The sequence below is a fragment of the Xenopus laevis genome, chromosome 8S, assembly GCF_017654675.1.
Source record: "Xenopus laevis strain J_2021 chromosome 8S, Xenopus_laevis_v10.1, whole genome shotgun sequence".
Classification (NCBI taxonomy): domain Eukaryota; kingdom Metazoa; phylum Chordata; class Amphibia; order Anura; family Pipidae; genus Xenopus; species Xenopus laevis.
In genome coordinates, this window is record NC_054386.1 from 1,519,184 (window position 1) to 1,546,885 (window position 27,702).

At 40.9% G+C, this 27,702-nt stretch overlaps 1 protein-coding gene and 1 long non-coding RNA gene across 2 annotated transcripts in view; one reads left to right on the top strand and one right to left on the bottom strand.

The window, feature by feature from the left end:
• Positions 1-454: 454 nt before the first annotated feature.
• LOC108699709 (gap junction delta-2 protein) lies at positions 455-6,309 on the bottom strand. The gene is made up of 2 exons (XM_018232199.2): positions 6,114-6,309; positions 455-2,613 (listed from the first exon to the last, which is right to left on the bottom strand). The coding sequence occupies exons 1-2, from the start codon at positions 6,182-6,184 to the stop codon at positions 1,773-1,775; spliced, it is 912 nt and encodes a 303-aa protein (XP_018087688.1). The 5' UTR covers positions 6,185-6,309; the 3' UTR covers positions 455-1,772.
• Positions 6,310-6,434: 125 nt separating this feature from the next.
• LOC121397667 overlaps positions 6,435-27,702 on the top strand; it is a 36,248-nt gene continuing 14,980 nt past the window's right edge. Inside the window, exon 1 of the long non-coding RNA XR_005963815.1 lies at positions 6,435-6,625. This is a non-coding gene — a long non-coding RNA (uncharacterized LOC121397667). The remainder of the gene's footprint in view (positions 6,626-27,702) is intronic.

A 27,702-nucleotide genomic window follows, 5' to 3' on the forward strand; every position in this document is an offset into this window, starting at 1 on the left:
GCAACTGGGCAATATTCTTGATTTCTTTTTTTAACTAAGGGAGAAGACAAAAGGAACGCCTGGAGACATGTCTAGTCCTCAGCACATATCTTATAAGCATGAAACACGAGATCTCATTTAGCAACCCGTATGTCAAGGTCAACGAAACTTGTGCCATTAAACTGATGCCATTAGAGGTATTTTGAATAGACATCTTTTAGCACCAATTATTAAATCATCCTGCCTTGCATTAGTAAGCAACTAGAAAATATCAGTTTAAACAAGAGCTGCATTAGTCAAGTGGCCCTGCCAATTCCTGACCCTTGGGCTACATTGTTGTCTCTGTCAAAAAAAAAAAAAAGCCATTGCTTTCAGGTCAAGACAGGAACATATTAAATGGTAAATGGATTTCTACATTTAGTGCAATTGCAAGCAGAAAGAAGGATAAGAGTTTAACATGCAACAGAACACGTGCTTAAGGAACCTTATAAACATCTTCCAATATGCCCTTTATTACATTTTATTTTACTTTTTTAACAGTGCATATATGGTCCAGACCAAAAGGCGACAAGAGGATCTAGGGAAGAATGTATTTTGGTTGAGGCTTCTTCTTCTCAATCACCCTGAAGCCAGGAAAAACATTCACCTTTGGCCTGGGAGGTGTTGGCAGGAGCTTTACAAGAGAGAGTCCTGGATGAAAAATGGTTCAGAAAGGGGAAATCTGATTGAAAAAAATAACTCTGCCAGCTTCTCTATAAATATAGGGCATAGATGGCGTCAGTAGGAATTCACCAACAGTTGGATATATTATAATGAAAGACGTCAGACTTTATTTAACTGTATTCCATGTGGACATTTTATAAATAATCACTTTTTGGGGTGCCAGTGCAGTTGCACGTTTGTGAATGTGTCAGCCCCAGTCTTTGCCAGTTTGCCTTTAAACAATATAAAGCTGATTACGTACGTAAAAAAAAAGACACGGAATCTGCAATTTCTAGCCTTGTGCACATGCCATTAACATTTGGGGATTAAAGGATATTTCTGTTTGAGGTCTGATGGGGTAATCACATGCAGTGTGATCGTGAGCTACTCAGCCCATTCTGTGCTCAGGTCTGATCTGTTCATGGAACACGAGGACAAAGCAAAGCCTTAAGGTCTGAGGTTGTATGTCCCACACCACATACTTGTCAACCCATAATCCCTTACTTTTGTATTATTACAGGCAGGCTGTTTAAAGCAACCCCATTGGGCCAGACTGTAACTTTCTGCAAGGACCACGTTTTCTTGGATTTTTTTTTTTGCCATAGTACAATGTATTTCTCAGTGTCATGGAGATAAGCAAGGTTGCTGTAGTTGGTGACACCCTAAATGGCTTATACCTGTTATTCTGTACAAAGTAGATAGGATAGCCCTCAGATTTCCTTACAACTGGATCCGGAATCAAAAGGCATTACCAAACACTGGTCTCCTTATATATTGTGCTCTTCCTATATACAGTGACTCGGCCGTAACAGGAAGTTTTTTTAGGAAAGTAATACTTTCCACAATGCGGTACAAAAGGATCCAATAATAAAAAAAGTTATATTCACAAACATGATATGAGCTACTAGAGCCAGAGATTTTAGCCAATTAAATCACTGGCAGCTACTGCTGATTGATATTAACTATACCAGCCAGCTCATTTCTGCAATGCAATGGCAATCAGGTCCAAGGGCATTCCATTAATCAGACCCCCTCCCTCTCCCCATCATGCTGCACAAGCCCAGTTCTCAGCTGTTGTATTTAAAATGTCCTCAAACATAGGCTGAGTCACTGGACTGAGTCCTGCCAAAGTTGGGCACCCCCATTCTGGGCAAATCCTTATTCCTGATCTCATATATGGATTTCCTTTTCGCCTGTACTCCCCTGACTGCCGTCTTGATCTTTCGCCAGCCCAAGTGGTTCAGCTCTGCCAAATTGAGCACAACGCATAGGCCGCTAACCGCAAACATAAAAACCAGAAATACTGTCTTCTCCGTCGGCCTAGACACATAACACTCCACCTCTTTGATACAAGGATATCTGTCACATTCATACATGGATGGGACATTAAAGCCATACAGGAAATATTGTCCCACTAGGAAACCAATCTCCAGAGCATTTCTGAAGACCACCTGGATGATATAATATCTGGAGATTCCTTCTTGGCGCCTCATCTTGGATTTGGTGGTTCGAATGGATGGGTTTGGGATTTCCTTGATCTCTAAGCAGTCAGGCTCAGCCTCCTTGGTGGAGTTCTCTGTGTTTTGCAGGACACCATTAACCAAGGTGTTCTTAATCTTCTTGCTGTCCTCTCGTTTTACAGTGTCCTCTCTGTCTATCGTTAAGAAGACTGTAGAGTACCGCCTCTCCTTCTGCTTGGCCGACTGGTGGACGGAGTAAGTAATAAAGCAGAGACTTGGTGTACAGACCATAATAATTTGGAATACCCAGTATCTTATATGAGAGATTGGGAAAGCCCTGTCGTAACATGCCTGATTGCATCCTGGCTGAAGAGTGTTGCACACAAACATAGTTTGCTCATCATCATAAACAGTCTCTCCAACAATGGCCACAATAAGGATCCGGAAGATGACAACCACTGTCAGCAGAATCCTAAAGGCAAAAAAAGCATTTTTAATATACAGAAGAAACCATACATATAGGTGGGGATATCGATATTGAGTATTTTGAGAAATATCATTATTTTATGTTTATCCCTTGGGTTTGAATATATTCAGTTATTATATTGTTCTAAAGCAGACAATTTTACACTGTGCCATTAAATTCCAGGTAATGTGCCGCAAAAAAAAAAAACAAAAAACAAAACTGTAAGCTCTGCATATAAATATAATAAAAATATGTTGTGTCTGTCAGCAGAAAAAGGCTAAGGCAGAATATTGATCTCGGCTCAACTTGGAAACAATCGGCATGCTGCACACACGGGGAGAATGCCAAAAATAAACTCAGCAGTTGTAGGGACTGCAAATTTGCATGCAAATTGTCTTTCAACCCGGTCCCCAGTGACACAAATAGGATGAATAAAGGGAAACAGGATCAACGTAAGGCAATTACTTTCTCAGTATTTAAGATTCATTCCTGCAGGAGAGAGAAACTAGGCGCTGTGCTATCCATGCATCTATTCTGCATTTATTTTGTCTTCTTAAAAAATGTCTTCTTAAAAACTAGTATTACTATTTTACATTACAATTCTACTGTACCCACTGTGGGACCCCTGAACCGTTACTAAAACAGCAAAGCGATTCTGAAAAGCCCCCATAATTAATCTATTGTATTGGGCAAGTTAAAAACAAAGACTAAAGAATTTGTGGCTACTGATGGGCGAATTTGTCCCGTTTCACTTCACCAAAAAAGTCAATGGGTGTCAAAATTATTTTTGAGACAATTTTTAGCACCACTATTCTAATGCGCACCCAAATTTTTTTTGACGCAGTGGATTTTTCGCCTAGGAATTTCCCCCGCAGTTTCACGGATTTAATCGCAGAGAATTCGCGCCTGCCAAATTTATTCGCCCATCGCTATTTGTGGCAGTAAAAAAAGGCCAAGAAATTGATGTTATAGTGCAAATTCTTTTAGAAAGATAAACTTTCCAAATTGTCCGACGCCAAATGATATGCAATTCTATTTATGAAACTTGTCATCTTTCCAAAGTTACATTCAGGATAGCTGCAATGATATTTGATATCTCTGGCTTAGACAAAAAAATCAATAATATATTTAGTTTTTTTAGTATAGGAGGTTAATGTCTAACACATACAGGCCCCGTTTCTGCGCTAGTTCAGCTCTGGCAAAGGGATTTTCTCCATTCTTTGCACATTGAAGTCTGTTTCTCTGAACATTTCTTCCTCAGATCAGCTTGATCTCATCATGCCAGAAAGAAACAGAACAGCATTCCATTACAGATACTGTTTGGCAGCATAAGGGTGTGAGGGTTTGGATGGCATTGATCTGGAGGGAAGGGTTTAGTGAGGACACGGGTCCAAGGGGAATGGATTGCCAACATCCTGCCCAGAAAGCTTCTCCTTCCTTATTGATGTCTATGAGGAGCTGTCCAGTGCTGAAACTGACCCTGCAGGGGACTGTATACTGGCGGCACATCCATTCCTACAGCCTGGCAGCCATACATGAGCAAGCTACACTTTTTTAGTTATATTATAAATACTATATATATTATAAAAAAAACTTGGTCTGCTCCCATAAAATTTCAAGGCTTCACAGGCATCTGTATTATATGAGTTGTAATGCATCGCTTTGCACTGTTAGAGCTGTGTATGTGTAAATGTGATGTGTGAGCCCCATGAACTCTCTTATTAGTGCTATAATATTGTTACTGGATGTCTTGGCTTGCTCCGGCTCTGTACAATGTAGAACTCAGCAGCTGAGCTCTTGGTTCTACTGGACAAAAAAAGCACTTCTGCAATACAAGTTGTGAGTCTGCCTTTCCTGAAATATATGTATATGGGTCTTTGCATTGTATTTATGTATGTAACAAACTATTTTTAAATATTCTTAAAAACTCTGCATCTGTTTATGCATGTATGCCTGTGTGGGTTTGTGTATGTCTGTGGGTCTATCAGTACTTGTGTATTATTTATGTGTGCGAAAGAATGTGTATGTCCATGTGACTGTGTATGTGTGTTTTTGCTCGAATGTATTTTTATTTGTTTTACTTGTGTGTTTGGACGCCCATGTGTTTGTTAGTGTCTGTGTCACTATGTGCTGCTAATATATGTGTATATTTAAACCTGTACCACTGAGTAATTGTATTGCATGTGTGTGTTTTTCTGCATCTGTTTCTCAATGGAATACAGTTTGTGTGTGGTTTTGTCCACTTATTTCTCTGTATCATTGTGTGTGTTTTTACAATATATGTGTGTGCATTAACATATGTGTGTTTGTATTTGTGTGTATATATACCTGTATATATATATACTGTATATATGTATAAGAAAAACACACACACACACATACTGTATATTTTTATATACATGAGTACATTTTTGCAGATATATTGCTGTTAATGCTATTATGGATCAGTAAGCCAGAAATGAGAACAGAAGGTGTATGGCCATATATTTTACTGTGGTCATGACAAGTGTTCCCTTGTGGAGCAAAATGCTGATAATTAAATGGGTAATTCATCAATCACCGCCTTTGCTTGTATCAGTTATATCAGGCAGAAACCAATCTGCAAGACTCTCAAGAACACAACAATCAGTTTAATTATCTTGTGCATTTTTGCAAAAGCTGGGGTGTATGATGAATTTCTTACCTATGCGTAGGGCGATGGGTTATAGAGTGTATGAGCAGTGTGGGAATACAGCGTGTGTGTGTTTGTGTGTTTGTAGTAAGAAAGAGCCTTTAGTAACAACTCGCTGCAGAATAAAGGAACATACAGGCGCAAGGCACTTAAGTTAATAGGAAACATGCTCTTCGGCAGTACAGTAATTGCATAGCGTTCGCTACCAGTAAACTCCATTGGTACCCGGCACAGAGCAGCGAAGGTTCCATCTCGTGATCTCAGGGACAAGCCATTTGGAAGTTGTACTGTAATTAGGCTTGACAGGTAAGGGAGATTTCATTCTAAGCCCAGTGTATTGTAGGTCACCAGCAAAAGCCCTACATGTGGGCAGCAACACAATGACCTACACTACAAAACAAACAACACCAAGCAAACCTTAGCTCTAAACAAAGTGTAATGCTTCCATGTCTTACTTTGTGATTAACAATAATCAATGACACTGTATAAAATACACCAGCACACACACACACACACACACACACACACACACACAGCTCATTTTCTGACTCTGCTCGTTGTGATTGCGATGCTTCATTGCACACCAGTATATGCACACACAGTAGCAGCAACATAACCATTGAGATAAAGTAGAAACCAGAATTCCCTGCATTATTCCCCTGCCAGTTTGTAGACTTTGCAGGCGCATTCTCAACTCCATATCCAAGCAGATAGAAATGAGAAAAGACTGCTTTGCCAGACCCCAGTTATAGACCTTATTTCTCTCCTGATCATTTGGTATCAGAAACTCTTAGAAGGGAACATGATGCAAAATCACATAGAATATATGACTTACCTTCCTATCATAGTACTGTGCTGCTGCACAGCAGCCTCCAAAAGTCTTTCTAAGATAGTCCATTCTCCCATCGCTGTACATCGGAGACCTGGTTCTGCGGGGAGGCTTTACACCTTCTGCTGGGGAAGCCACCAGGGGAGGTGACTGGTGCTCAGAATAATCTGTGGCTGAGTAATGAAAGGTGCCCCTACACGAGTAGGCTGCTAGCACTGTCTTACTGCCGGTAATCTCCCTTTAAGTAGTCTCTGCTTGCGTCATGCACACAGGTCCCTGGACAGGAGCCAGAGACAGCCAGTGGGATTCTGCTAAATGTTATTATTGCAAAGAAGGGGGAATCAAAGAAAAAAAGGAGAGCTGCTGTAATGCATAGATGACAGATTAATTTGTCATCAAGTTATTCTCTTTAATCTGTTCCACAGACTGAAAATCCCGAAATGAGAAGAGCAGACAGAGAGATAACAGAAACCTGCCAATGGGTTGGACAGGGGCTGGACTGTGTGTTTGGGAGGCAGGTGAGCAGTGCACTTCTTAACCCTTTGCTTGCAGCCTGGTACTTGCTGTTTGATAGAATCTCTTTTTAACAAGGCTGGTGCTAAGCTGAAGGCACACACACAATCACACACACACACACAATCACACACACACACACACATATATATATATATTACAAGCACACAAAAATAGAGGCAATTACAAGTACATAAAACAGATATACATAGAGACAGTCATATGGTCAAACTCACAGGCACATATACAGTCACATGGGCATAAACACGTTTCACACAATCACACACACACCCATACAGAATAAACACAGACAGACCTAAAAACATAAACAGTCACACACACACACAGGCATCCATAGACAGACACAGAAACATACATTGCCTTGAAAGTGCCCTACAACACACAAGTCTGCAGATCAGATCATCTAGACTCACAAATTGTAGTGCATTTTGTCGCACAAGAACTAGGAGCTGAGATATCCATTCTATAGGGACGGAACAAGCCAAGACACGGAGTAACAACATTATAGAACTAATAAAAGAGTGTGTGGGTCTCACACGTCACAGCTGGAGTCAAAGCAATGCATTATAACTCATATAATACAGATACCTGTGAACCTATCTACTGCTGTAAGATTGCTATGTTTAGAAGTCCAGTTTAAGCATTGGGTGTCAATGAATAACCTAACCAGAGAAGAAGTGGGTGTATGGGTGCCAGGCTGTAGGAATGGATGTGCCGCCAGTATACAGTCCCCTGCAGGGTCAGTTTCAGCACTGGACAGCTCCTCATAGACATCAATAAGAAAGGAGAAGCTTTCTGGGCAGGATGTTGGCAAACTATTCCCCTTTGACCTGTGTCCTCAGTAAATGTAACCCCTTCCCTTCAGTGCCTTGTATTCATGACTATGCCATCAACCCCTTTCATCCCTATGTTATCCCTTTGTTTCTGGTATGATGAGATCAGGCAGAGCAAGTGTTTCCGAGGAACACAATTCCAAATCAATGTGTAGAGAATGGAGAACTTCCCTTTGGCACTGACACGGGAATCGGTCTGTATGTGTCAGAATTAAACTTCATATACTAACAGAACACAATATAAAGCAGCTGTTTTATCTAAAGCAGGAATTTCAAATTTTATTGTCCTGCAGCTGTCATGAATGTTACCCCCCACTGTATAATATTTTCAAGGCTCCGGAAAAGATGACAGCAGATTCCTCAGACACACCAAGTTTGAACATCATCCTGGGCCATAGGATTTGGAAATTTTTGGAGAGGATTCTGGGAGTAGTAGTTTAGCATTAGTTCTTTAATTTGCAGATTAACAGCCCACTAAATACCAATACCACGGACAGAAGTGAACCTTTGAGTTTACATAAGGAGCATTTCTGCCTCTTATTGTATGACCAACTTGTGTATCATGCATGAACGTTTGCAGTCCCCACAACGGCTGAGTTTATTTTTGTCATTCTCCCAGTGTGTGTAGCATGTTGTTTGTTTGCAAGTTGGGCTGAGATCAATACTCCTCATTATAACAGGAAACTATTTATTCAGGATGGAGTGGCATCTTAATGAGCATAATGAGGTGCTATTCTGCATGGCCAGCCCCCACAGGAATGGTATATTAGGGTGATCCCCAACACCTCCCTATGATGATATTATGTATAAAAAATAACATAAACTATTATAGTGATAGAAAATGACTGTAAAATTGGTAGAAAAGCAATAACCATTAATAGTTACGAGAGAAAAGTTAGTAAAAGCCACTGATACTTTTGCAGACAAATAGGATTCATGCACACTAGAAGTCCAGATGGCCACCTTCCGGTCAGCCAGTCATTAAAATGTTGAACACTGCAAATCTACTGAAGAGAAATGCTGCGTCTGCTAGTTAGCCGGGACCAATATATTTTGGGACTTGTTGTAGGCATTGCTGACCCTAGTGTTTCCAAACATGCCACCTGGCACATACATAGGCATACAGTATAAAACAACAGCAAGCATTGTGATGTTCCATAAGAAGTTGAGCTCTTTAATGAGTGTAGGTAGCACTATTTTGGTGTTAAATTACCCAGAATCCCTCATGGACATGTCACAAATTGGTATATGTTTAGAGCATGTTAGAGCATGCATAGCATAGTAATTGTTAGAGGTGACACAATCCCAACAATATCTTTGTTCCATGCATATAGGTTACATACTGTACTTAAGTTGGGTTGAAAAAAGACCAAAATCCATCAAGGTCAACCCCTCCAAGAACCTTTATTTTTTTTCATCTCCTGCTGTTGAAATCTTCAGACTGTTGACCCGAACGAAAGGAACAATTAGAAAGGTGGCCATAGATATAAGTATTAGCCAGTGTATGGCCGCTGTTTCTGCACTGATGCTGGAGGCATTTGGTGATAGAGTTGGAATAACAGGAGGAGAAACCAAACATTGAGGCCAGTGGTGCATGGAATGTTTTGATTCCTGGGGGTAATAAATGCCCTTCATGCAAGCATTTCCCATTCTCTTGAAATTCGCCATTAATTCAGTATCATTTGAGAATGCAGGATTCAGCACTCTTAAGGGACTCTCTCTTAATGGCACTATAGTGCTCCATTGAGCAGCATCTTCCACATTCATAAAACCTAATGGTGCAATTTTAATTTAATACTGTAATTGTTGCATTTCACACCAGTGTGTCAATCACAAGGATGCCATACCATAGCCCTTCTACAGCTGATGGTAATTAATCAAGGAAACTATCTTATTGTCATTTATTTCCCATCTCTATGAGAATGAATAAGCAGCTCATCTGCTGGAATTGTTATTTGCTTTCCTCTGGATAAATGTGTTCAGTGTTTTGGAAAGGCTACAGTTTACGGGCTTATCTTTTTGAACCCAACTTACTCTGTTGCTGTACTACAAAAATAATATTATGGAGTACAGGAGTTTCTTGAGTCTGACTGGGCTGTGCCCTGAACCATGCAAGACTATTTTTATTCTAGTAAAAGGTACAAGAGTGCAGCCATTGCCTGGGCCACAAGTGCCCTGTACATGATCACTAAGTACCACTATTTTGCATCTTTAGTTCACTTGTACTTGAGTTTGTAGCAGTAATAAATAGACTCATATTGCTTCCTAATTTGGGCCATTTTTCAACAAGTTATTTTCCCTTGGCTGATACACCATTAAGTAGAGGCTGCTCGCTTCAAGATTTTCTTGAAAGCCGTTATTCTGCAGGACAGCAACTGAACAGCAACATTTCACACGATACTCTGCTCTTCACCAGGCAAATATGCTAGATGCTGCTCAAAATCTTGCCCTTAAATTGCTGCCATGTGGATTAAAGGATTTTTTGGAGAATCGTCAGGAGTCTTGTCCTCTAATAAAGGTGCACTGAAAGTAATGGAAAAGTGGACAAGTCATGGAAGGGCACCCTGTGAAGTATGAAGACACCAGCACCCAAATGGAGTTCATTCCATGAGTATATGTGGCTATATAACCCCAACGTATTTGTTGTTCCTTGCATATACGTTGGACCTTTGATCAGATACTGGCCTTTGACATTAATAAGTAAAAAAATATCCAGGCTTGGACAGATAACTGGAATTGTAGGAGCTACTTTGTGAATTTTGATCAATGAAGACAGAGTGGGCATCAGTTTCTCTAAATAATAATGAAAGGAATAAAGTTTGTTTTGCTTTCCCCTTAGGAAGACATTGCTGTGTATTGGGCATGGCCAGTTGAAGGGGGTAGGGAGGGCTTTTGTCTTGGTCCACCAGCACCAGAGTGGGTTTACAATGGTGCTGGTGGACCCAAATAATGCTAAAACATATAGGAGGCATCAGTGATGCCACCAGGCAGAAGATTTTTAAGAATAAAGACTATTAATCTAAGGAATATATAAGGGCTAATAGGAAGCAAAGTAAATAAGGCTATGAGGCAGATTTTTTCAACTCTTGAAATGGGTCAGGGCCCCATTTGGCTTCCAACAAGATTCCATAATATTGTAAAAATTGGCATACCAGCCATTCAGTCACAGTTCCAGAATATCTAGCACAGCAAATACATTATCACCACAAATCTCAGCCAAACTTCAAGCTGCCTTTCCCATGAGGGATGGAATTTCAGTGAGAACCAGATTCAGGTTCTGACAATTATTGGGGGGGGGGGGTCTGAACCACAGAAGCATAAACTGTTCAACAAGTTATTATTTATATTGATTTGGGTCAAATCCTGAATACTGCAAAAAACTTTAAGAATTCAGCCAGATCTTGAACATAATCCTGGATTATATGCATCCTTAATGCTGATATATATGGAGATTGTATATGAAATATGTAACAGAAGAGTGTTCTCAAATTGTATTTAATTAAAAAAACAACATTCAATTTGAAGCAGCAATAGATATTTTTTCTGATTTTCTGTTAATTCCATACGAGCTTGTCCCCCCCTCCCCTTTCTCTCTCAAACCAGCAGTTGTGTCTTGGTTTATGCTTGAGATTTTATCTTTCTAACAGATATTCTGTCATGGTGTTCACAGTGTTCACATATCCCACATAAGCCAATTGTTTCCATCACTCAAGTATATAGAGCCCTTGCTTGTATGCGCTAAAAGAGGGCTATTTATTAGCAGCAGATATTGTATATCACATACAAGCAGTGTTGAAACTAGGAGATTTGGTACCCAAGGCAAATACTGCAGATGGTGCATTCATTCCCATGTCTTGTCTGCCCTGAATCTAGAGCCATCTTTAATAGTTTTTATTAAACATTAATAAGTATGCCCATGTGTCCATATACAATACATTGTTCTTCTAACATAATTATTTCATGCTGAGACTACATTTATAGGAAAAGTATCTTACCTCTCAACCTGTCCTCCTCTAAGTCTTCCTCGGTGAACATTCTTCTTCTTTTTACCCTTGTTCCATTCTGCTTTTCACTTCCACTTCCCCAACTGTGTCATTTCACTTTCTTTCCCATTTTCTCTCCTCCTTCTCCATTTCATTAGCCCTCTCCCCCCCCCCCATTCCTCTCTCTCACATTGTCTAACCCCATTGCCACTGTGGTACACTCCATGTGAATCTTAGTATAGGGGAAGGAGATTCAACTTTGCAAGTACTGTCTAAAGGTCCCCATGGATGCAACGATTTTACTTTGATGAACGACAGATTTTAGTGCAATCCAACCAATCCGTCAAATTATCGTGAGGTTAGTGGGAATCAAACGATCATGCATCTAACGGTTTTTCATCGGTCAGAAAATTGATTGGCCAGGTTAGAAAATTTTTATTGGTTGTAGTGAAATCTATCTATTGTCCAATTGTTTGCAGGGCCAAGCAGGCAGCTCCCCTCAGTTTTCCTGGCTTCAACCAGACAACATCACTTGAAATGGTCTTTTTAGTTCAATGGTCTTTCTCCAGTCCATAATGAACACTGCTGCGAGGCTCATACACCTCAGCAACCGCTCCTCCTCTGCCTCACCATTCTGTCAATCCCTGCACTGACTTCCGCTACCTTTCAGAATCAAATTCAAATTAATGACCCTGACTTTCAAAGCACTTCATAACCCCACCCTACATCTCTGAACTCATCTCTATATACTCACCCAACCGCTTACTTCGCTTTTCTCTCATTACCTCCTCACATGCTCACATTCAAGACTTTGCAAGGGCTGAACCCCTCCTCTTCTGCTTTCAAGAAATATCTTAAAACGCACTTCTTTCGAGAAGCCTCCCCTCACTCTGCTTGACTACCAAACGCAACACCACATACAGTACCACATTTCTCACCCACTTAAATTCAATCTTGCCCACTCCCACACCTTGTGTATTACTTCCTTCCCTTTAGAGTGTAAGCTCTTTTGCATAGGGCCTTCCTCACCTTTTGTACAGGTATTGATTGTGATGTATGTAACTCCATATGTTCATGTGATTTAGTTGAATAATCACATTTACTTTACAGTGCTACGCAATATGTTGGTGCTATATAAATACATGTTAATAATAATAAATAATAATGGACAATTCGTACAGAAGAGCTTTTAAAAATCTTTACATCGGTGGGCAGCTTTACTCAGGCCAAACATGCATCAACACTCACTACAGATGTGGAGTGCATCATAGCATTGGTACTGGTCGACAGGGGGAAAAGGTTAAAAGGAAAACCCTGTTAAAGTTGTATTTTCTAGCATGGCATTAGGCAGGCAGAATACACCTCAGGTTTGTATATAGATTCCCCCAGCTTTTCAATGCATAAAGTCCGGAGATGTCATCTCTGGGTGCTCCTACCAGTTGAATCTTAGTAGTAGGATAGAAACAGAAGTTGTGCAGGAGGCCCGATTTGAGGTGACCCATACTTCAGCTCTATCAAATCAAGTGTAATTAGACTTAACTGGGACCTGCAGTTTAATCGTAATTGTATAACTAAAGATATGAATTTGTATGATAATTAATACACCACAGACTCCTGTATAGTTCTAAGACCACCACTAGGCACTGCAAACCCCTTGACAACAGTCAACAGTCCATTCTTTCCGAAACAATGCTGTCTGATTAATTGGGCATGGGTGGGAGTAAGTTAAAGGGGGCCCTATTTTTTTATTATTTTGCAGGGGGACCCAGGAAAGTGAAGTCATCATGATTAGAATAATTGATATCACACACATTGATATCCAGCTTTCCCTTTGATGACTTGCATGTTAGGGAAGTACAATCAAACCAGTTATACAATGACCCTGTAGCTATGGCTCAGCTTGTTGGGGCATCACAGTTCACACTGACAGGAACATTTTCTATTACCATGTGAATAAAATAAACCAAAGCAAACTGACCGGCAAGATATTTTAACATTGATGTACAGAATTCAGAGACAACGCTCTTTGCATCATATATAACAACACCTTTCACCATCCATCTTAAATGAGAACCTTTCTGAATGTCTATTAATTGCATTTAGTCCATGACTATATACATACATGTTTTGCTCTTTATCTAAATGAACATTAGTCAGTGGATCCCAGTGCATCGTGGGAACAGATTTCTGCCCCTCAGGACAGCTCCAATGTCACCTTTGGTTTAAACATACGATCCAGCGTTGGCTTAAAACCTACTGCCGAGAGAGGAGCAGAAATGGCTCAGTAATGCTGTTCCGAAACTCATCTGATTCCATCTACTTTTCATTCGTGGGTCTGGAGGATTAAGGGAGGTTTATCCAGTCTGCCCTACATAAGTGACAATATTGTTTTCTAACAGGGTCACATAAAAAGGAGAAAGTGAGATTATAGAGAAAAATACTAGAGCTCAGTCCAGCACACCGCACATACCATCCCTCTGCTTTTTTGATCCCAATTCAAGCACTGGATACTTTATTGTCCTCACTGGAAGAGATTAAGTATGGGCAACAATATGTCCCTTGTAGCATAGCCCATTAATGGAGAGGTTTATTGGATCAAACAAATTATAAATATGTTCACCAGAAAATTAGACGGGGTCATTTACTTGTGCATTAGTAATAAGGAGCACAAAAGCCACCCCTGCCCACTCCTTATGAATACAGCAGTGTCAAATGCAAGCGTTGATGTATTCATGGGGCAAACGAAGATCTCTGTACTCTGTCTTGTACCACAGAGACCTGCAGCAAGTGCCAAAAACATTGCAGATTGCAAACATTCTTTTCAGTTTTCACCCTGTAAGTTAGTAATTGCCCCCCACAATCTCTTCCACCGTGTCCACTGCACCAAACTACACACCAGAACAACAAGAGATACAAAAGAGCCACCTCTGTTCTCTCAACTTTCATGGAATCTTTTAGGGGGTTATTTATTAAAGCCCAAATGCCAAAAACTCCAAAAATGCAAGGTTTTTTTAACTATAAAATCCGAATTTTTAGTGGAAAAAAACCTAGAATTTTTGAGATTTATTATACCCCGTTGATGCAAAAAATCAGAATCCAAAAATCCGGCATCTCAGGCCTGCCCGCCCTAGCGCCTGGCCATGCAGTCCTAGCACCTGTCCGCACATGCTGCCCCTAATATTTTGCCACCCTTTGTGGCCTCACCACAAATCTGGGCCTGGTTGTATATAAGTCAGTGGACGAGGACCCTATCCTATTTGGAAGTTTCTGTAGTTTACGCTGGAATTAGCTTGAAAACCTGACTATTTCAGGCTTTTAGGGCAAAAATCTGAAAAAATCTGGGCTTTTTGGGAACAAGCCTAAAAAATAAAGCAATTTGGCAAAAACCTCAGAAAAAAAGAATCTGGCTGGAGTTAGATATGGAATGGCAGAATTTGGCTGGTGGTATAGACCTATTGCTAACAATCAAATGCTTCTATGATGTATAATATAAATAATGCAACATTTAGCTGGGTTACTGGAACTCAGACGTTAGATGGGACTGAATTAGTGATGGGCGAATAAATTCGCCAGACACAAATTCCACAAGCGAATTAATTCACAAAACTGTGGTGACAATTTGCCGGTGAAAAATCTGCCGAGCATTTGGACCAAATAGTCACACGTATAAAGATTGTCGCTTGCGGCAAAATTGACAGGCAGCAAAATTATTTTGACGCCCATTGACCTCAATGTGTTTGCGAATTTTTCGGCGAAGCGAAACGCCACAGATGCGCCCATTACTAATCTGTCTGAAGTTAGGGGTAAAATTCCACAATCTGGCTTGTGTTATGGGTATAATGCCAACATTTAGCTGGAGTTTGGGGTGTAATACCAGAATTTGGCTGGTTGTAGGGCATTTATGCAAGAATCTGGCTGAAGTTTGGAGTGTAATGCCAGAATTTGGCTAATGATGAGGATATATTGCTAACAATGTGCTGCTGTTAGGATGTACGTATAATACAGACATTGAGATGAAGTTAAAAGGTACAGTGACAACATGTTGGGTTTAGTTGAACTAATGGATCCCATTTATAGTGTATTGAAACGATCCCCAATAAGACAACCATTACATAAACCATCTGGAATATAAAAGAAAGTCACACTAAATAGTGAGGGTGCAACATCTGTAGGTTTATTATATCTGTCCCAGTTGTATTTGTGTTGCCTACAATGGGTATGGTAATATATATCAATACTATTATATAGCAGCCCTCTAAGTTCAACATAAACCTCTACAAACAAATAATTCTAAGTACATGCTAATAAAACAAGAAAACCGGTCCCATTTGTATAAACTGTAAAAAGATGCTCAGGGTTCTTTTTTTATTCAAGTGAAACATTTGGCCACCTCCAGCTTCAGCTTAATCAGATGATTTGTGGAGAATTCTCCGTGCAGTTAATTCCAGGAGTATTTCAGGCCAGGAATCATTCACTGTTGTTTATCTTCTGATTTGACCCCCAGCCACAGTTTAGAAGCCTGAGGATAAAATCAATTGTTCAGGCTTTTCCGGGTTCCGAATTCAACGTTAGAAATGCATAAAATGACATTATAACAGTCAGATTCCTCAAGTATTCAAGCAGTGAGCAAGACAACAAAGTAGCCTTCACCCCAAATCTCATATTTATTTCTGTTCAAGTTGGTCCCCAGCCACAGGGCTACCTACGGATCATACATCACATTAGTAGTTTTGGGCATGAGACATGAGTGTTTTTTTGTACAGTATACTGCTCTATATAATTGTAAAGTGTCATTATATAACTTGCCAACATACATGGGATCTTGGATTAACCACAGCTGGAACTGCAGGTTTGCTAATCCCCAATATAGATAACCATCACTATTTCCATGATGCATTTTAGGAACCAGTTTATTGATGACAGTTTTCATTGTTTAATTGCAAATAAGGCATTTCCTTGTGCAAATAGGATGTATCTAGGGAGGTGCAGAACTGAGGGCACAGATCTTTAGGGCCAATCCATTAATAAGAGCTAAGAGCATAGACATCCCATAGCACATTGCAGATAGGAGTATGATTAAGAACTCATTATATACAGACAGGATGATAGATATAAATATAATAAATTCACATATTAATAAATTAATGTGTCACATATACATAAATATAATTTTTCACATCAAAGTCATCCCATATCTGGCCAGTCCTACACTCAAATTGCATCTGATTCATTAGGGCAGGGGTCCCCAACCTTTTTTTACCCGGGAGCCACATTCAAATGTAAAAAGAGTTGGGGAGCAACACAAGCATAAAATAGTCCCTTGGGTGCCAAATAAGGGCTGTGATTGGCTATTTGGTTGCCCCTATGTGGACTGGCAGCCTACAAGAGGCTCTACTTGGTACTATACTTCGTTTTTATGCAATTAAAACTTGCTTCCAAGCCTGGAATTCAAAAATAAGCATCTGCTCTGAGGACCCAGAGAGCAACATCCAAGGGGTTGGAGAGCAACATGTTGCTCGCGAGCTACTGGTTGGGGATCACTGCATTAGGGTTTTAGGGTTTTACCCTAAACTTACTTGCTGCTTTCAAAGTTAAAACTCCCAAACATGGTTGCCCTTTTATTGGTCACCAGTGGGATCACCTGACTATAGCTGGGTAAGGAGGAGGCTACAACATGGAGCTGGTCACTGCTCCTGTATAAACTAGAACGAACAAGGGAAAGTTGTGCTCACCACTTATTTTTAAAGACATTTTTTAGTAAATATATTGATAATAGGTTGAGTGCAGAGGATCTCTTTGTACACCCATCTTCACTTTTGTGGGGGGCTTTATCATATCCATCAAGCCTGGAATGCGTTTGTGCCCCATGAACACGGACCATGAAACCGGGAGTGGTGCCATGAGCAGAGACTATTAATCTGTGGAAGGTCTTCTTACAGAATACAAGATCTGTCGAGGGATCTGTGTAAAAGTGGCCATACACGGAGAGATCCAAGAGATGTCGCCAAACGAGCGGATCTCTCTCCTATATGCCCACCTTGAGGTGGGCAATATCGGGCTGATCCAATCGTGGGCCCTAGGGATCCTAAACGGTGGCTTTCCGGCGGTTGGATCGCGGGACCGCATCAACGAACAAATACGGTCTCGATCCGACGGGATTTTTAGTTCCATCTGATCGAGATCTGGCCTTCTCGATCGGGGAAGCCTGTCGGGGGACCCCATACAGGGGCCAATAAGCTGCCGACTCAGTCTGTCGGTAGCTTTTATCGGCCCGTGTATGGCCACCTTCATTCTTGACACTGTCTCACAATTTCCATGACATTTTGTACGAGACAAACATATACAGCTCTGCTGGACTAGGCTCGGAGGCACTGCTCAGGCTCAGTGAGTGAAAATCTTGATCTTCCAAGGGGCACAGTGGAGGGGGGAAGCATTAAACTAAATTAAAAGGTAATCATGCCAAGTAGAAATTCTATACAGCACCTCCACCCACTTGAGAGCAGCCACCTTTTAGTCAACTTTTAGCATGACTTATTCTAAGCGAGTTTTCAATTGGCATTCATTTTTTCTTTTCTATAGTATTTTAATTATTTGCTTTCTACTTTTCAAATGGGGGTCATTAACCCCATCTAAAACACAAAGATTGCTGCAGTTCTTTAAATGGAGGTCCATGAGGCCTATTATTCTTGAGGCTTAGTGTTGCTTTCAACCTCCTCCCTTGGTTTAAGGCAGGTGTGAGGTTTAGGAGTCCCAACTTTTTTATTGGCGGAATGTGGCAGGACAGAGCCAGAGGGTTGGGTCCGATGCCCAGGCGGTGATCGTATGGTCAGGGTTAAGCAGAAACCTGGAGTATGGACCACAATTGAACGTGCTGAGAACGTGCTGAGCATCCTAATTGAATGCGCTTAAAAAATTAGATGTGATGTCAACTGGGTCACCTTTGGCGGAGGGGACTTAATATGCTAAATGCTACATCAAGCTGTGACCTCAAGTCCCTTTTATGTTCCACAAGTTTTGTCATTCAGTCTAGTTATTTAATTAGTAGGATTCTTTGGTTGGATGGAGATTTTGTGTTGCAGTGACAATTAATAGCGGCATAGAACATTAAGGGCTCATGATCTTTAAGGCTACAAATGTATTATTATTGCTACTTTTTATTATCCGTCTCTCTACTCAGGCCTCTCCTATTCATATTCAAATCAATGCATGGTTGATAGGGTCATTTGGATCCTTCTCTTGGTTAAGGGAGCGCTCCTTGTAGGTTTATGGCTCCAAGGCCTGAGGACGGCATCCATGCAAAGACCAGATTGATGACTGTAGTCTCACCCCCTGCATGTAATAATCTAATATCTTTTCAAGGGAAAATAAACAGATGACAGTTCCTATTTATGTTGTCAAATATGCAGCTTATTTTCCTTTAATGAGTAGTCCAGTTTTGTGAGCTTCCTGTGCCTCATCTACCAAATCTTGGCAGTCAATGTCAACGCATTCAGATTGATGGATATGTATTCTGCATAGAGCTCAATATAAGAATAAATATGATCCCTTTGGGGAAAAACATGCAGTTTCTATTTAAAAAAATTAGAAAGAACTGCCTGCTGCTCTATTCTTACAGTAAAAAGGCAACTGGAGGTTACATACAGCCAGAAATCAGATGCATTTCCTGATTGATATTAATCATTGAATGGAAACTGTGTCAGGGGTCAGAGATCATTTATCACATGTCCACAGGAAGAAGAACAGGGTTCCACATATAAAAATCCCACTCCAAATTATTTCTGAATAAAATTATAGAGATCTAAATGTGTTTGTTGACTATCATAGTATTGTGTCTGGGTGAGGTATGTAGTTGCAATTGCTGTCCAGTGAATTAGTTAGGTCCATAAATATTTGGACAGAGACAACTTTTTTTCTAAGCCATCACACTGCCTCCGCCATGTTTTATACATCACGTGCTATGCTTTGGATCATCAGCTCTTCCACGCCTTCTCCATATTTTTTTCTTGCCATCATTCTCCTAGAGGTTGATCTTGGTTTCATCTGTCCAAAGAATGTTTTTTTAGATTTTTTTTTTTTTTTTAGCAAAGTCCAATGTAGCCTTTCTATTCTTGATGCTTATGAGTGGCTTGTACCTTGCAGGTACCTGACTCAACAGTTTTTTCTCTGTAATGATAAAACAGTAGCTTGTACTTGAGGGTAACTAAGCTGCATGAATCCATATTGGTGGCAAAATAATCCTATTGGGCTTATTTAACTTTTCAATGATTTTTAGCAGAGTTTAGGTGATGCAAATTATGGAAAGATACCTTATCCAGAAACCCCCAGGTCCCCAGCATTCCAGATAATATATCCTATACCTGTATGAATGTTATCATCTGTGTAGGTGTTTAGACTAAGCAAGTGGTAAATTAATATATGGCCTTTGTAATCATATACCCTGACTGGTATACTACTGTGTATTTGATTTGTAAAATGCTTCTCCTACATCAACATAATTACGCAAGACCTTTGAAATTGCATGTGAGGTATAGTATAATGAGATAGCATGTTTTATGTGCATATATTTATGATCTGATGATAATGTGTAACTTCTGAAATTGCCATTATTTAGTGTTTGATAGAGGCAAGGTTAATATCTGATAGATTCTCAGCTTAAACTTTGCCCATTGTTTGCACTTCTTCATCATGGTGCCATTGTATGTGGCAGAAGGTGCAGCATCACTTCAATGCTTGGATTGCTCTTGTTGATACTGTGTATGCCTGGCAAGTCAGTATTGTCCAAACTTTTTTATGTAGTAAGCTGAATATCTGACTTGTCACATGTTTGCGTGAGGGATTATTTAGAAATGACTATGTGATATATAGAAGCCAGAGGAGAACTTGGATAGGTAGAGAGTCATCAAATCCCTTAGATGGTTGGTCATCTCTGCTCAGGATAAACCTCATAAGGCGTTATCTAGTTTAAAATAATATGGCTAAAACAAGGTTGTCAGATTAATAAGTAGAGAAGTTTCTAGGTGCTAGCTAACCTATAGTAGAGAAGAGATGGACAGAATTCAAAAGAGAATGATAGTTTGAGTCAATGTAAATACTGGTAAATATAATAGATTTCTGCAAAGTGATAGTAAATCAGATTATGAGGTTGTATCCTTTTATGATAAGGCGATGGATAAAGAGTAATCACAAGGATAAAAAGACTGGTCTCATGGTCTCATTCCACAATAGCTTGCCAAGCATGCTCCGCAGAGGGAAATATTAGGGCACCAGGCAGGGGTGCTGCTGCCATGAGGCAAATTGAAATAACTTGAACTTGAAATAACTTGAACTTGAAATAACTTAAACCTGAAATAACTTGAACTTGAAATATCTTAAACTTGAAATAACACGGCAGCCCCAGAGTTACCAGGGGTAGCAAAAAGCTCCTGGAAATTTCATGAGCCGAGTTTCCAGTAAACTGAGAATTCAGCTCTTCAAGGGCAGTAGAGATGCACTAGAGATGCAGCCCCCTGGTAAGCTTTGAGGAGTGAGGATGGCGGCATCACAGGAGACATCTCAAGTGGCAAAGAATCACCCCTGGCACCAGGAGGAATCTGAGAGCTTGGAGCATTAACCATGTAGGGATTTGTGTGCAACAACCTGGTCGTTCCTTAGCATTAAACAATAGTTCACTTCACACCAGTGTTCTAGAGAAACGGTAATTCAAATCAGATAAAAAACGTTTCTCAAAGGAGTTTGCCAGCTCATATATTTGCAAGTAGAATGTCCTTAGGGCACCCTGTGATTAATAAGTAAACACAATCACATTTTTTTTTATATAGGTGAAATTTTAACACCACAAATTAGAAGTTCCTTATGTTCCTGAAGATGCCAAAGACCTTTTTTTTTTTTAGGGCCAGATACAGGCAGCCATATTTCATTATTAGATCCCTTTAGGTTTGCTCATAGTAAGGACCATGTATGAAGAGACACTATACTTAAATTGTGTCCACTGGGAATTAACCTTGTCCTGAGTTAACCCTGCTCTCTGCTTAATCAACCCCATTTGTCATTTCTAATCAATAATAAGCATAAACCTAACCCAAGCCAGCCCCTTGCCACCTGTCAACTATTATTTCTGACTCGACTTTACATCATCCGACCTCTGTTGTCTGCAGACGGTTGTAAAGTGGACGTTATTTACAATTCTGTTTCCACCTCAGCTCACTTCTCAGTTGTTTTCCTGGTGTCTTCATGGAGTTGCATTTATGGCCCACTCAGCACAAGTAGCAAGCAAGGCCATGTTACCATGCATTGTGATCATAAACTCATTAGGGTCTTCATTGGGCTGCAAATGTAGCCTCAAGGTAATTCTTGTCTTGTCTTTTTATTTCTTGTAATGGGTAATGAGAATTTTTAAAATAGAAATAATATTGACTATACCTATAAACTAAATTCACAATTACTTGCAATAAAGATAAAAATATATATACACAACAGAAATGGGACTTCTCCCCCTGCCCATGTGACCCCAAATTGCTCAATTATAAATAAATGCTCCTAAATGTGAAATAAAAGGCAATATTTATTCAACACTATGCCAATATCAAAATTAAAACCAATTAAAATAAAACTAAGCAGCGCTGCATGTGCAAAAGGGATCCCTTGCTATAGTCTATATGCATACAACAATATGGAGGGCAATTATATGCTGTAGTATGAGATAGCGTATTTAGGATTAGACCAGAACGCTCCAATAATGAACAGTAATCTCAGTTTTTTGAGTAAGTAAGTGGTCTCAGACAATCCGGTGTTAATATTCAATCAATTGTAGCAAAAGGGTGATGTTAATACACCCCCAGGTCTGAGGCATGCCAAGTTCGCCAATTTGTATGAGGCACCCCCTGTGGAACAAGTCTCCTCGAGATGTAGGTGTACTACACCGTTAAATGTTAATGTCAATAGGGTATTGGTTTCTCCCAACGTGGCCCGCTCAATTCAAATGTAAAAATATTACCGACCAAGTGAACGTCCATGAGCGGCCCCACTGTGACTCCGTGTGATGGCGTGTGGTGGCATCTCCACTGCGGCTCCATATGGATTACCCGCGACAGTCCTTGCACTTCAGACCTGCAGGAGGGGATCCGCACATTCAACGCATACGCTGCACCTCGACAGCCGTTTCGCCACAAGCGTGGCTTTGTCAAGAGGCCGGAGAGCCGGAAATGATGTAAAGATAAAAATATAACACATCGATATACTCATGGAACTCATAAATATAGGTTTGTGTCCTTTATTTTAATCTTGTGGAGCACTGTCTATTTACCCTTTGAAAAACATGATTATGCAGTTGAATCTAAATAGGAATATTTTAGCCCATTATGTCTCCCCTACTCCCCTCCTTCCACCCTCCTGCAAATAGGAAGATTGGCTCTCATAAATACTGGCACTTCCAAAAAGTTGCCCTGAAACTCCCTTAAGTAAAAGTTTTTCGCACCTTGGTAGGAGATGTTGGTATGAAAAAATCCACTGGTCGCATTCTATATTGTGAAGTCTGTGCTGTTTGGGGAGGCTAAAAGGAACCATACGCAGCAAAAAGTCAGCAACTACTGGGCATGCCGGTTGAATAGTTAATTGGTGCATTTGACCATGCATGTCAATTTTTATATACAATGTTTTATAAAGTTTATGCTTTACTTATTGTGCAATACTTTATACTTCAACAATCAAAATATGCAAAATAGGGGAAAAAATATCAAGACTTGGTTGAAAAAGTTCAAGCCCTGTGTTGTCTGGCAAGTCAGTATTGTCCAACCATTTTTTTCATGCTTTGTAAAATGCTACATCATTTAATGGTTCATGTTTGTTTCTTAGTGGATTGGGGAATTTGGAGACATTTGGGAGAATTTGACTGTACCTATTGTTTCTAACTAGTCATGGTCACATTCTGCTGAACATGCAATGAGAGAATCAAGCTTGAAAGATTCAACGCAGAAAGAAATCGTCAGAGCTCAGTCTAACCTATGCAGTGGCGTGGACCAGTTGCCATAGACACCATTGTCCCGGCACTCGGTGTAACCCACATTCTGGAGTTGACCAGCTGCTGTAAATGACAAAAAGCCAATATTTGTACACAAAGAGAAACAGAAAATTTGCCTGTGCTCAATTTGCCTTTAAAAATAATTACAAAAAATGAGGTGTTAGTACCACACTTTGGCCAAAATTTGTAAGCTCACATGCCACACCAAGGCTCCTCATTATACGTGAGTCCTATACGGTTTGTGAGCATTATAAGTTTGTAGTGCATTTAAAATCAAGTCCCACAGCAACCAGTGTGACTGAGTAGTAAGACCATTGTGCTCGTACCCAGGGAGCTTTTAAGCCCAGCCAACAAACATACACCTGTGAATAATTTGAAAGATTCAAGATGCTTAAAGGAGAAGGAAACCCCCTGGGCTCAAAACCCGACGTCTTGTGGCGCATGCGCAGTAGAAACATTTAACGGTACGGCTCTACTGCGCATGCGCCGAATGTCACGAAGTGAAATCGGAAAACTTTGTGACATTCGGCGCATGCGCAGTACAGTCGTACCGGTAAATATTCCTACTGCGCATGCGCCAGAAGACGCCGGTCAAAGCAGGAAGAAGACGCGCATGGGAGAAGATGGTGACCGAGAACTCCGTGGACAGGACCTGCGCAGAGGGGTGAGTAACAAGTTGGGGGCATTTGCCCAGGGGGACAGGTAGGCCAGGGGGGAGGAGGGAGGGGGGGAAACACAGGGGAGGGGTTTTGCACCCAGGGGGTTTCCTTCTCCTTTAAAGATTCAACATTGTTGCCAGAAACTTCAACAGCCTTTGAGATGCTAATAAGCATGGGCGGGTCAAGCTGACCGGGCACCGTAGGCAACCAGGTCAGCTAAGCCCACTCCCTTGCATCCATGCATATGCGTGTGCGTGGCACCATAACATAGGTGCAAAGAAGGGGAAGCAGAGGGGCAGTTTGGGGCAGGAGAGGGAGGAACGGACAGAGGAGGGAGGGACAGAGGGGCGAGCGACAGAGGTGGTAGGCAAGACCTGCACAGGGGAGTGAATCCAGACTAGGAGTAGGCAGAAGGCACTTGCCCAGTGCGTTGCCCCCTAGGGATGGGCCTCTTCTGCCTACTCCTAGTCCCAACCCTGCTAATAAAGCTATATTCACAGCAAGAAATGAAGAAAATCCTGAAGAAAGTTAAAGTGAAGAGTAAAAAGATGGCACTACAGCTAGATGTTAGGAAATCAATGGAAAGAAAGTCAACTTCAAAGTTGATGGTGAAGACATAAAAGTAGAAGACACATTTTGTCTCATTGGATCCAATAATAACACCAAATCATCTAGCAAAAAATCTAGCAATAAATAGAGCAATTCGAATGTTTTCATGAAAAAATCCTGAAAATCGGAAATTGACGCAGAAACGCAGAAATTCGTGCCAGGCGAATTTATTCGCCCATCACCTGAATTGATTTACTGGCCTCATGTAAAAAAAAGAAATGCATATCAGGCTACAAATGTACATGTATTTCTCATCTTATTATCTCGGCCCTCTCCAGTCTGAACGCTTGTTGACACCATGTGAGTTTCATATGTGACCAGCTCTCAAGGAATGAGGTGGGACCACGAATCAATGTCGTTATTGTCCAACATTCAGGCAAGGTTTTCATTCATGTGATGGATTTTTTAACCAGATCGGTAGGCTGGAAAGTTGCAGATCAGTAACTAGTAGTGATGGACGAATTTGTCCCATTTGCAAAATGGTGAAAAATTGACGAAAAGTCAATAGGCGAGACAATTTATTGTCCAAATGCATTAAAGTCAATGACGCGCAACATTTTTTAAACGCGCAAATATCCTGATGCCCAAACTTTTTTGATGCGGCAGAACTTTCGAATTGTCTCAGCAGTTTCGGAATTTATTAGCCGGCATCGAAATGTGGGAATTCGCCGCAAATTCCTGTCTGCCGAATTTATTCGCCCATCACTATTAACTAGTGCAATCCGGCTCTTCACTGCTGTGTGTGCCAGATCCACTGCTGTCTAAAGGTGGCCATCTCTCTTAGTCCGTTTGCTCCAGCGGGGAGTATAGGGCCTCAACGACACTCCTCCAACGAACTCGGATCGCAGCGGTCTTCTTCAGCTGAGCCCATGTCCATCCGGCTGCCTTCATTTCAGCCTCCATGCACCTCCTCCATGTCTGTCTTGGCCGGCCAACTTTTCTTTTCCCTTGTGGGTTCCACTCAAGGGCTTGCCTTGTGATGTTGTCTTTCTGAGGGTGTGGCCTATCCAGCCCCACTTTCTTCTTCTGATTTCTCGGTCGATGGGGATCTGTTTTGATCTTTTTCCATAGACTGATGTTGGAAGTTTTCTCTGGCCATCTGATGTGCAGGATGTGAAAGGTGGCCATAGACGTTACAATTAGGATCTTTCTTGGAAAACGTCTTTCCAAGAAAGATCGTTGGTTCCAATACACACGTGTAGAGCTAAATGGTCAGATATACAATAGAAACAATAGAATTCTACCTGTATCTGATGATTCAGCACTAACAATGGCCAATGTTTGGGTCCCTTCAAAGGTGTCCGATCAAAATTTTCTGTCCAGCCGATTAACAAATATCCAAGTCTTCTGCAGATATCAGTCAGCTTGTCTCCCACCCTACATGCACCGAATATCGTACGAAAATTTGTTTCGTTAGATATCAGTGCGTCTACGGTCACCTTAAGGGTTTAATTTAATTAAATGAAATAGTCTAGCTTCAAGTTTCTGGCTTTGATAAATGAGTCAGTCACTTTTCTATCAGAGATAATTCTTTCTTTCTTTCTTTCTTTCTTTCTTTCTTTCCCATTAACCTTTTTGATAGTGGCGCCACTATTGCTACATCAGCACGTGATTCCCTGGTGATCTGGGGCCTGGCGGGTTGTGAGAGAAGACACTGCTGAGGCAACACAAGTTCACGGGAAGAAAATCATTGATCTGTTGAAAGGAAAGGTTTGTCTTTGTTCCCTGACGCCTGTGGGAAATGCCTGGACCCGGTTGTGCTGCACTAGTTGTTGTGCTCACTTACTGTGCAACTGCCACTTCTCTTCTCGGTTAACCTGCGCCATGCCACAGACTTTTTCGGATTGTCGCACAAAAACAAAATCTTAATTTTTTTTGATTTGACACCCGAAAATTCGACTTTTGTTCATGAAATTGGAGGAAAAGCCAGAAATGTTTGAAATGTTTGGATTATCGTACGAATCCCAGTGCAGATAATAATATCTTCAAACTGCAAATAGGACTTCTGCTACAGGACCTCGACAGGTTGAAGATGGAGTATTTTTTGAAATTCTAGGTTTTTTTTCCACTAAAAATCTTATTTTATAGTAAAAAAGACTTTAATAAATAACCCCCTTAATGTCAGCTCAGAAACCAGTGCATTTTGCATCAGCATCTAAAATTCGTCCCTGTAGCATTAACCTCTATGACAGACAAGCCTAATAGATCCCTAGGCCTATCTTATCATAAGCCAACAAAAGCATTCTGAGCATGTGCAGTGCCACTGACTAGGAATGCACTGAATCCACCTTTTTTGGGGATTTGGCTGAATTCTAAAGCATAAAGGATTTGGGTGAATAGTGAACCAAATCCAACCATTGATTTACATATGCAAATGGTGCAGGAATATCTTGTGTAGCATGCAGAAAACATTGTCTGATTTCCATGATTGTGTGACCTAAATTCACATGATTTTAAAGGACAAGGAAAGGCTGCTGTTAAATTTATAGAGGCCCCTTGCAATGTACCATGGGTAAAACACACTTCTTTCTTCTTTAGCTGTCTGTGTTACCATGGCAACCATACTGGGCCGCTGCCATTGGTGCAAGCTTGAAGAGGGAAGGCCTTGGAAGGGTCGGGCTCATTCTCCAGAAGTAGAAGGCTCACTCCTAAAGTTTTGAAATGCACATGCGCATGGTTGCCACCTTTCCGTGGCAGGGGGCAAAGCCATGATGTCAGAGGAGCGGGCCAATGCCATTGAGGATGGAACGAGCGATGTCACTGGGATGGGACTATGACCCAATGATCAACAATTGGCTGTTCGCAATGACAATCAAGGAAGATCCTTCCCGGTTTTCCTTATTTGGAAAACCAGGCAGACTGTCTTGAACCAGGCACTTCTTCTGTCCGGGTCAAATCCAGATAGGTGCGACCCTACACATGCGGCACCTGATCCTTCATCATTCTGCGCATGGCCAACAT

Bases quoted from the DNA above. Each gene is read 5' to 3' on its own strand.
- LOC108699709 (XM_018232199.2), bottom strand. From the start codon at position 6,184: ATGGGAGAATGGACTATCTTAGAAAGACTTTTGGAGGCTGCTGTGCAG. The intron at 2,614-6,113 runs GTAAGTCATATA...TTTTGCCTTTAG, and splicing joins CACAGTACTATGATAGGAAG to GATTCTGCTGACAGTGGTTG.